At 43.4% G+C, this 10,866-nt stretch overlaps 1 protein-coding gene across 4 annotated transcripts; it reads left to right on the top strand.

Annotated features, from left to right (window-relative positions):
- Positions 1–3,775: 3,775 nt before the first annotated feature.
- Positions 3,776–10,367, top strand: LOC134290102 (uncharacterized). Of its 4 annotated transcripts, none has more exons than XM_062857133.1 (3): positions 3,776–4,031; positions 4,088–4,150; positions 4,207–10,367. In XM_062857133.1, exon 3 carries the CDS (start codon positions 4,427–4,429, stop codon positions 10,340–10,342), a length of 5,916 nt encoding a protein of 1,971 aa, XP_062713117.1. In that variant the 5' UTR covers positions 3,776–4,031; positions 4,088–4,150; positions 4,207–4,426; the 3' UTR covers positions 10,343–10,367. The 4 variants fall into 4 exon arrangements, with proteins under 4 accessions (XP_062713117.1, XP_062713116.1, XP_062713114.1 ...); XM_062857132.1 differs by having other exon boundaries at positions 3,776–4,150; positions 4,207–4,281; positions 4,341–10,367; XM_062857130.1 differs by having other exon boundaries at positions 4,088–10,367.
- Positions 10,368–10,866: the final 499 nt, after the last annotated feature.

Here is a 10,866-nt window from a genome sequence, read left to right as displayed (position 1 = left end):
GCTTTTTCGATAATCCGATGAACGGTTAGCAGGAAAACAGTATCAGACCATATCTGAACCGGTAGTGTTCCGGAACCGGTTCCGGATGTCCCACCGGAAGTGGCCAAATATAAAAGAGTACCAAACCAATACATGCGACAATTTGCCCGTGTAGCTGCCGGCTTAGAATAGCACTACGGACCACCTGTTCCGGGGGTAAAAGTCCACCAAACAGGTAACCCCAATCCAAGGTGTCAGGCGACCCGTGCTGAGGGATGAATGGTTGAGGGGGTTTAAAAGATGCTCAATCTTTAACGGAGCCCGTAACGTGGGTAGATCGCCTTTTTGGGTTGCGTTGCGGTGATAGATCTACCAAACCGAAATCTAGTGTCGTCCTATTTTTCAATTTTGGAATATGTGTTCTGATAATTAAAGGTATTATAGTATTTAGTCCTTGCTTCTGGTGTTGTGATGACTTCCAGTCTTTGAATAAAACTAAGTTTACCAACTTTACTTTGCATATAGTTAAAAACCTCACCATCTGAGGCTAAACTCAATGCAAAGGAAATCAAATTGGGTTAGGGATCCATGTATGTACTAACTCTCCGAAGACTGGAAAGTGCTAGTACGCAAGGAACATACTAGAATCCTTATTGCTGAACACATGTTCCATTATTGGAATGATATTGCTGATAATGTTAAAATGTTAAATGTTAAAATGTTGCTAATGTTAAAAACCCGGGTCCTACTGGGGAGAATTTAGCAGTAAAACAAGGGTGATGCTAGGTTTCCGATGCATGGCCAATATCAGTACTTTTGTTTTGTTTTCTAAGAAAACAAAACAAAAACTGTATCAAAATCGATACTTTATTGCCCCTCAATGGCAATTGAGTAATGCTACATGCACTACACTAAGGATACGGGTAATGTCACAATAGATCTAAAAACTGGTCGCAGTGACAAACCCGAACAGGAATAAAAAATACATGCGACACATCAAACAGCGGCATTGCCGATAACCTGATGAACGGTAAGCAGGAAAACAGTATCAGACCATATCTGAACCGGTAGTGTTCCGGAACCGGTTCCGGATGTTCCGCCGGATGTAGAAAAATATAAACGAGTACCAAACCGATGTATGCGACACATCAAACAGGGGCATTTCCGATAATCTTACGAACGTTAAGCAGGAAAACAGAGTCAGACCATATCTGAACCGGTAGTGTTCCGGAACCGGTTCAGGATGTCCCACCGGGAGTGGCCAATTATAAAAGAGTACCAAACCCATGCATGCGACACATCAAACAGCGGCATTTTTGATAATCTGATGAACGGTTAGCAGGAAAGCAGTATCAGACCATATCAGAACCGGTAGTTGTCCGGAACCGGTTCCGGGGGTCTCGACGGATGTGGCCAAATATAAAAAAATACCAAACTCATGCATGCGATACAACAAATAACGGCTTTTCTGATAACCTGATGACTGATTATAAAAGAAATAGGTTAGGACCACATTAGGGACAGCCGGTAGTTCCGTAACCAGTTCCGGGTGTCCCTCCGAAAGCGGCTAAATATAAAATTGAACTGCACCTATGTATGCGACACAGCAAGGCTAGGATTTTTTGATAACTTTATGAACGTTAGCAAGCAAACAGGTTCCGACCGGTGAAAAAAATGTTTTACGCATATGGTCAAATCTCAACCGTTACGTAGTAATTGAACATTACATGTTTTTGACTTTGCTCTGAAGCTGGCTATAACTTGAAAATGGTCAAACTTATCGCATTTGAAAGATTATCAAATTTGCTACCAAAAAGATCTTGGAATCTATTGGTTTAGTGAGATAACTAAAGCAAAAAAGCTCGAAAGTAGTGTTTTGTCTTTCTCGCACACTTAGTGTACTAAATAACTATATGTTCACTCAAAAAACGATTTTTAGAAAAAAAAATCGGTGGATCAAGTCTCATATACCAATCAACTCAGTTCAACGAATTGAGATTATGTCTGTAGGTGTATGTATGTGTGTATGTATGTGCGCAAAATAAGTTCACTCAATTTTAAGGCACTTCCCATTTTTCGGTCGATTTTTCGGATTATAGCTTGAATCGAACCGGAATTGTTTGCTATCCTAAATGGTCCAGATCGGCCAAGGCGTTCCGTTCCGGAGTTATGGCCATTTCAATGATCCGGACCAGCACCGGTAGAACTGGCCGTATATAAAACTGAACTAGCCCATCATGCGATAAATCAAACTGCAGCAATGTTTGTAACCCTTAGCATGGTTGACGAGTTTTGTGCGGAAATCAACACTGGAGACTAGAAGCTCCACGATGTCAGCCCAAAATTCAAGATGGCAGTTAAATGTTCAAGGTGGCGGCTCAAAATTCAAGATCGCGGCTGTTTACTAGAGATTTAGGCTCATAAAGCATGCTATATGAGAATAATTAATATGAGGAAGATGTCTGGACTCCTAAAATGGCGACTAGAATATCCAAGATGGCGGTCTGAAATCCAAGATGGTGGCTTCAAATTCAAGATGGCTTCTGTTTAAAGAAGTTTAAGGCTCTAAAACCAGAGTATCCGTACGCACAAATCTCAATACGAGATTGAGACAAGTTGGCTGTGAGCACATGAAAATTCGCCACCCAACGATCTGTGAAAGAGTGAGGAGGTATACGGGTATACCGAACCGCTTCGATTTTCCCCCAAGCAACGTCAAAATCCGAACCGCTCGCTTATACCCACCGCCGCCATTACCACTCGTGGATATGAATTGAATCCCCGGATATTTATCGGTCTCGCTATATCTGCCTTAATTCTGGGGTAGGGTCAGGTTCATAAGATCTAACCTGGGTCACTAAAATAATTCCGGTTCAATTCATTTTAACTGACGAACATCTCAATGAGACGAGTCTCACGAGACGTCTCATTGAGGTACGTACACAAGATTTTTGATGAGCATGCTATGATCTCAAATCTCACAAATTTTCTTGAGACGCATTTTAAACCAGCGCATGGCACACTGTCTCATTCATGTATACATGAGCTTTCAGACACTCTGTCTAAAACCATGGAAGATGTCCGGAGTCCAAAAATGTCGACCAGAATGTACAAGATGGCGATCTAAAATACAAGATGGCGATCTAAAATACAAGATGGCGACTTCAGTTTCAAGATGGCGGCTGTTTGATGGAGATTTAAGCTCTAAGGGCTGTTTAATTAAGCTTTCGGCTATAAAACCGTGCAATATTGGTATATTTGGTATGGGGAAGACTTCCCGAGTCCAAAATGGCGATCAGGATATCCAAAATGGCTATCTAAATTTAAGATGGCGGCTCCGAATTCAATATCGCGGCTGTATAATGGAGTTTTAGGGCCTGAAACAATGCATTATTGGTATATTTGGTATGGGGATGATGTCTGGATTCCAAAAATGACGGCCAGAACATCCAAGATGGCAATCTTTAATCCTAAATGGCGGCTTCAAATTCAAGATAGCGTCTTTTTCTTTGACGATTTAATGATTCAAGATAGCGTCATTGAAAGCCAGATAAACGATATAATTTCTGGTATCATGAAATGGATTTCTGTTATTTGTATGAAATTGCGATATACATAAACATTTCGCTTGAGTTTTATTGAAATGGAGTTTCGAAGGCACGAGAAAGGCGCCATTACCGCTAGGTTGATTAAATAGGGTTTTTGTTTATTAGTTTACCATCACCAATTTATTATGGTCGAATGCTAATACAATGGACCGTCTTCCCTAAAAAAATTACGTTGGTAAAAAGATAGTGTTAGAAGCAACATGGCTGGGCACACTGCGCGGTACATATTGAAAATGGGAAACGTCTCGGAGATGTCGAGATGACGTGTCCAATGGGAGGAAATGTCAACGAATGACTGGGCAAGAATAGAAGAAAAATAGGGAGATACGGTTGTGAACTAAATCACTGTTAGACAGCGTTTTTCTCAAAAATTGTTATAATTGAATATCCTAAATTTGAAATAATATCCTAAAGTGAATTCGACCTGAATTGCAATAATACTTTGTAAGTGGGACACATTAAAATCAAACTATATTTATCTAAACAGTATCTAAATTCAGACAGGCACAACAGGCTAAAAGTGGGGTTAAAATCTACATTGGATTAAAAAGCTAGATTCCTACGTAAGTAAAATTGGTTAAAAACATGCAAACGATTTATAACAAAAATAATCTAATAGGCAGAGCCGGTGTCAACAAAAATAGAATTGCCTGTGCCATTCGAAAGAGGTTTTCGGATTGGAAGACTAATAATTGTAAGTAAATCTGATTGTGGGAATTCGAAACGTTTAATAAATTAAAAATCTATTTTTAGCTTTGATCGACCGTAAAACAACGACGATTTCAAGGACTTATTAAAATATAATCCGAACAACATCAAAGAATTATTACCCTCAAAAGATGGCACACAACGGCAGAGACTGCATGATGTGTGAAGATCCGAATGATGTCTCGGATATGGTCCAATGCGATAAATGTCAGCTGTGGGCTCATTACACATGTGTTGGGGTCACAGAGTCCATTCGAGAACAGGATTGGAATTGTAAAAACTGTGCACGTGAGCTGCAAGTTCCGAATACGAAGAAGAAAACCAAAAGAACTGGTGCGGCGAAAGCAAAAAGTGATGGTGGATCCGTACACGGAGAAGATGACTCATTGAGTGCATCCTTACGAAAACTCGAACAAGAGCGGCGAGCAATGGAAAAGAAGCTAGAAGAGGAATTAATCTTGCAGGAGAAGAGATTGATTATGGAGGCGGAATTAAAAGCAAAACGTCGACAAAGAGAGTTGGAGATTCAAGAGAAAGTTTTGGCACAAGAACGGGAATTGAAAAAACGTCAGTTGGCAGAGGAACGTAAAATGATGGAACGGCATCTGGCAGAAGAACGTGCTTACTCGGAAGAACGTAGGCAGTTGCACGAAGCGTTCCAGCGTCAGAGGAACTTGGTAGCGAAAGAATTCACAAATCAGGATACAACCGTGGGAGAATCCAGCAAGGCTGAAAAGGAGATGTCCTTTGACAACAAGATACAATTCTGGATGAACAAGCAGGATCCAAGGACCAAAAAGCCATTGGAGACTGTCGGTGTACAAAAAAGACTTTCAGGAGTTCCTGCCGATGAAGACTATGAAGAAACCGATGACGATGATGAAGAGGAAGTCGACTCGTGTGAAGAAGAAGAAGAAGCCACCGAGGACTCGGAAGAAGAGCGTGAAGAAGTTGTTAAGCCTAAAGGACGAGTATTGGAACACAGTAGGAAGAAAGATCGGAAGAATGGAAACCCACAACAACCTGAAACATTGTCTTCAGCTCAAATCGCTGCGCGTCAGGCGATATCGAAACACTTGCCGGTGTTTAGAGGCGAACCAGAAGTTTGGCCAATCTTCATCAGCAGTTATGAGTTCACGACGAAGGCCTGTGGATTTTCCAACCTTGATAATCTTAAACGACTACAGGATAGCTTGCAAGGGAACGCTTTGGAAGCCGTGCGAAGCAGGTTGGTCCTTCCAAATTCCGTACCAGACGTCATTGAAGATCTTCGCCGTTTATTTGGAAAGCCGGAGAAGCTCCTGAAAACTTTGCTATCCAAGGTTCGTAACTCCACGGCTCCCAGAGCCGACCGCCTCGAGACCTTTATCCAGTTTGGGCTTACCGTTAAACAACTTTGCGATCACCTGGAGGCCGCAAAACTCAAAGAGCATCTTAGCAACCCGATGCTAGTCCAGGAACTAGTCGATAAGCTGCCACCGGACTACAAGCTCGACTGGGTGCGGTTTAAGAGAGGAAAGAAGGGAACGCCACTTCGAATGTTCACCAACTTCATGAACGATATCGTTTCGGATATATCTGAGGTGTCGGAGTTCTCGTCTATCGAGTTGGGAGAATCGTCGTCGTCAAGCTTGTTCAACAAAGGAAAACCTCGGCGCAAAGAGTTTATCCACGTCCATGAAGCTGTTCACAATCAAAACGAATACCATCTGGGGGCGATCGGCGAAGCGAAAGAAATGAAGCCATGCTGGGTGTGTAAGCGGACTGACCACAAACTAAGATTCTGCGATGACTTCAAAAAGTTGAAGGTGGCTGAACGTTTGAAGGTAGTGGATCAGAACAAACTCTGTATGCTTTGTCTGAACAATCACGGGAAGAGCCCGTGTAACTTTAAGGTCCGTTGCGCTATCCAAGGCTGCCAAGGAGGACATCATACGTTATTGCATCGAGCCGAAGCTGCCGTCCAACACTCGAAGGTGGAGTGTAACGCACACAGCCAGCGGCATCGAACTGTCATCTTTCGCATGATTCCAGTTACTATCCACTACGAGAATCGTGCATTTGATACGTTGGCCTTTTTCGATGAAGGTTCGTCGTCAACACTTGTCGAGGAGTCGGTGGCAAACTTCCTAGGCGCCGACGGATGTGTCGAACCGTTGGTAGTCACATGGACTGGAAATGTTAAACGATACGAAAATACATCGCGAAAAGTGGACCTTATGTTATCTGCTAGAGGATCACATGAAACAGTTCCGCTGTTAAATGCCCACACAGTTGGGGAACTAAAACTGCCACAGCAAAGTCTGCTGGGGGATGAAATTGCAGATAAATACCCTCATTTTCAAGACGTGTCTGTTGAAAGCTACCCATGGTCCGAACCCGGTATAATCGTTGGCCTAGACAATTTACATTCCTTTGCTCCACTGGAATCGCGTGTTGGTCAGCCTGGAGAACCCATCGCAGTGCGGACTAAACTAGGATGGATGGTATATGGACCCGAACGCCATATCCCTGCTGCAGAAATTCGTTTGAACTTCCACTCGCACGAACCTATCAGCAACGAAAGCCTTCACGATCTTCTTCGAATTCAATACGTTTTGGATGATACTAACCCTAGCTCCATCGGCTCGTTGGAGTCATCCGAAGATCAAAGAGCGCGCCAAATCCTTCAATCAACCACGATCAGAAAAGGAGATAGGTTTGAAACCGGACTCTTGTGGCGAGACGACGTGCGCCGATTTCCGGATAGCTTTCCGATGGCGATACGGAGATTGAAGGCGTTGGAAAGAAAGTTGGACAGCAATCCAGAACTATTTCGCAATGTTCATCAGCAGGTTAGAGACTACGTTGCAAAAGGGTACGCACATAAAGCCACGGAAGAAGACCTTTCGGAATCAAACCGAGGGAAGATATGGTACCTCCCGTTGAATGTAGTGCTGAATCCCAGAAAACCTGGCAAGGTTCGCCTTGTGTGGGATGCAGCAGCGACCGTTAATGGGATTTCTTTGAATAGTGAACTTCTGTCTGGTCCGGACCTGCTGCAATCTCTTCCGGCGGTTATCAATAGCTTCCGTGAGCGTAGAATTGCTTTCGGAGCTGATATACAAGAAATGTATCATCAGATACGCATTCGCTCCGAGGACAAATCAGCCCAAAGGTTTCTCTTTCGTTCAAAGCCTACTGACGAACCAGAAGTCTATGTTATGGATGTGGCCACCTTTGGGGCAACATGCTCCCCGTGCTCCGCTCAATTCATCAAAAACCTGAACGCAGCTGAATACGCGGAAGAATTCCCAGAGGCTGCTGTGGCCATAGTTAAAAATCATTATGTAGACGATTACTATGACAGTGCGGACTCTATTGACGAAGCTGTAAAAATTGCCAGCGATGTGAAATTTGTCCATTCACGTGGAGGTTTCCACATAAGGAACTGGGTATCCAACTCCCCCGAGTTCCTACAAGTTATGGGCGGTTCTTCTGATAATCCCAATATTCACTTCAATCGAGATAAAAGCACATTGTTCGAGAGAGTATTGGGAATCATCTGGAATCCGATGGAAGACGTTTTCTGCTTCTCAACTACTGTGCGAGAGGATTATCAACCAGTGCTGCAGGGAATTGAGCGACCGACGAAAAGAATAGTGCTCAGTTGCGTGATGTCTATGTTTGATCCTCAAGGACTGCTCTCACCATTCACGGTATTTGGAAGGATGCTGATTCAAGATTTATGGAGGACTGGCTGTGACTGGGACGACGCCTTGGACAACGATTCGAATGAAAAATGGTTACGTTGGACAAATGCTCTGCCTCTAATTGCCAAGATAAAGATTCAACGCAGCTATTTCGGAGACGCTAAGTTCGAAGAAATCGAGAACATTCAACTTCATATACTGACGGACGCGAGTAAAGGAGCCTTTGGATGTGTTGCATATTTTCGTGCAATAATCCGAGGAAAAGTCCGGTGTGCTTTAGTAGCAAGCCGTGTGAAAGTAGCTCCTCTGAAGCCCACTTCGGTACCACGTTTGGAACTTCAAGCTGCAGTCTTGGGCGCTAGATTGGCAAGTACAGTGCGACAGAATCACTCATTCAGTATATCTCAGCAATTCTTCTGGACGGATTCGACCACTGTGCTCTCATGGATCAGGTCGGATCAACGACGCTATAAGGAATACGTAGCACTTCGTGTCGGCGAAATACTGACTCTCAGCAGGCTGTCCGATTGGAAATGGATTCCCACGAAGTTGAATGTTGCGGATCAGCTGACAAAATGGACTCGTGAACCGGAATTTGGTTCCGATGCTGTCTGGTTCAAAGGTCCCGAGTTCTTACATCGTGGAGAAGAAGAATGGCCAAAGCAAAGGGTTCAACAAACTGCAACGATGGAAGAGTTGAAAGCGCATCTTTTGGTTCACAGTGTAACGTTACCGGAAACCGTGATTGATTTCTATCGTATATCAAAATGGACAGTCCTAGTACGAACAGTAGCGACTGTTTACCGATTCATTTCCAACTGTAAACGGAAGGTAAGTGGATTGCCTATTGAAACGCTCAAGCCTACCATTAGGCAGGCGCAAGGTTTGAAACATAATGATTATCCTGCTACGAGGACTCCATTGAAACAGAGTGAATTTGCAAAGGCTGAGCGTGCGCTGTTTAAGATAGCGCAGAAAGATGCATTTGAAGCAGAGCTAAAAATCTTGTTGAAAAACGTCGGTGTATCTAAGGACAACTGGTTACAGATTGAAAAGTCGAGCACCTTATACAAGTTGACACCTTTAGTGGATGACCACGGAATCATTCGCCTGGAAGGTCGTTCAGAACGTGCAGAATTTCTTCCCTTTGATTTACGCTTCCCTGTTATCCTCCCAAAAGATCATGGTATTACAGAAAAAATAGTTCAGCATTACCATGAGAAATTTGGCCACAGCTATCGCGAAACTGTGAAAAACGAAATACGACAACGATTTTTGATACCCAAGGTCGGAGTGATCATCACAAAGATTGCCAGGTCATGTGTGTGGTGCAAAGTCAATCGTAATCAACCACAGACTCCTAGAATGGCGGCTCTACCTATCCAACGTTTAACTCCGCACCTACGTCCTTTTAGTTTCGTTGGGGTTGACTACCTTGGCCCTGTCACGGTTACAGTTGGTCGACGCTGCGAAAAACGGTGGATAGTTGTTTTCACCTGTTTAGTAGTTCGAGCGATTCATTTAGAGGTAGCTCATTCTCTGACGACGCAATCATGCCTTATGGCCATTCGCCGCTTTATCTGTCGACGTGGTCCACCTCTAGAAATCTTTTCGGACAATGGAACGAATCTGAAAGGAGCAAGTAAAGAGCTACTAGCCAACGTTCGAGCAATTGATGAGGAGTGTGCTAACGAAGTGACCTCTGCTTGTACCAAATGGAGTTTTAACCCTCCTGCTACTCCCCACATGGGGGGAGTATGGGAGCGGCTCGTGAGATCGGTAAAGGAGCTGCTGGTTGTACTAGATGACGGGCAAAAACTGAACGACGAGATTTTATCAACATCTATTGCCGAAGCTGAAGATATTATAAATTCAAGACCTCTCGTCTATGAACCAATGGAGTCCGATGAAGGCATGGCGCTAACTCCGAATAGCTTTCTTCGTGGGGTATCATCGAACGAACTATGGCGACCGCAGGAAGTAAATCACTCAGCGAAGGCTCTGAGGGATTCGTATCATCGTTCACAGCAATTGACCGAAGAAATTTGGAAAAAATGGATCCGTGAATACATTCCGTCCGTGAATATTCGTACCAAGTGGTTTGCGGATAGCAAGAACCTGAAAGTAGGAGACTTAGTATACGTGGTGGAAGGAGCGAAACGGAAGTGTTGGGTACGAGGCCTAGTTGAAGAAGTGATCGTTTCCAGCGATGGCAGAGTTCGACAAGCGTGGGTTCGAACGAATAGCGGTTTATGTAAGCGAGCTGCAGTGAACTTAGCCATGTTGGAGGTAACCGATAGTGACACTGAACCGGAACTGGCCCCCGGTACAGGATCACGGGTGGGGGCATGTTAGAAGCAACATGGCTGGGCACACTGCGCGGTACATATTGAAAATGGGAAACGTCTCGGAGATGTCGAGATGACGTGTCCAATGGGAGGAAATGTCAACGAATGACTGGGCAAGAATAGAAGAAAAATAGGGAGATACGGTTGTGAACTAAATCACTGTTAGACAGCGTTTTTCTCAAAAATTGTTATAATTGAATATCCTAAATTTGAAATAATATCCTAAAGTGAATTCGACCTGAATTGCAATAATACTTTGTAAGTGGGACACATTAAAATCAAACTATATTTATCTAAACAGTATCTAAATTCAGACAGGCACAACAGGCTAAAAGTGGGGTTAAAATCTACATTGGATTAAAAAGCTAGATTCCTACGTAAGTAAAATTGGTTAAAAACATGCAAACGATTTATAACAAAAATAATCTAATAGGCAGAGCCGGTGTCAACAAAAATAGAATTGCCTGTGCCATTCGAAAGAGGTTTTCGGATTGGAAGACTAATAATTGTAAGTAAATCTGATTGTGGGAA

Source organism: Aedes albopictus, chromosome 3 (assembly GCF_035046485.1).
Source record: "Aedes albopictus strain Foshan chromosome 3, AalbF5, whole genome shotgun sequence".
Classification (NCBI taxonomy): domain Eukaryota; kingdom Metazoa; phylum Arthropoda; class Insecta; order Diptera; family Culicidae; genus Aedes; species Aedes albopictus.
The sequence above is the reverse complement of the archived record's forward strand: the minus strand, read 5'-3'. Positions and strand labels throughout refer to the sequence as shown.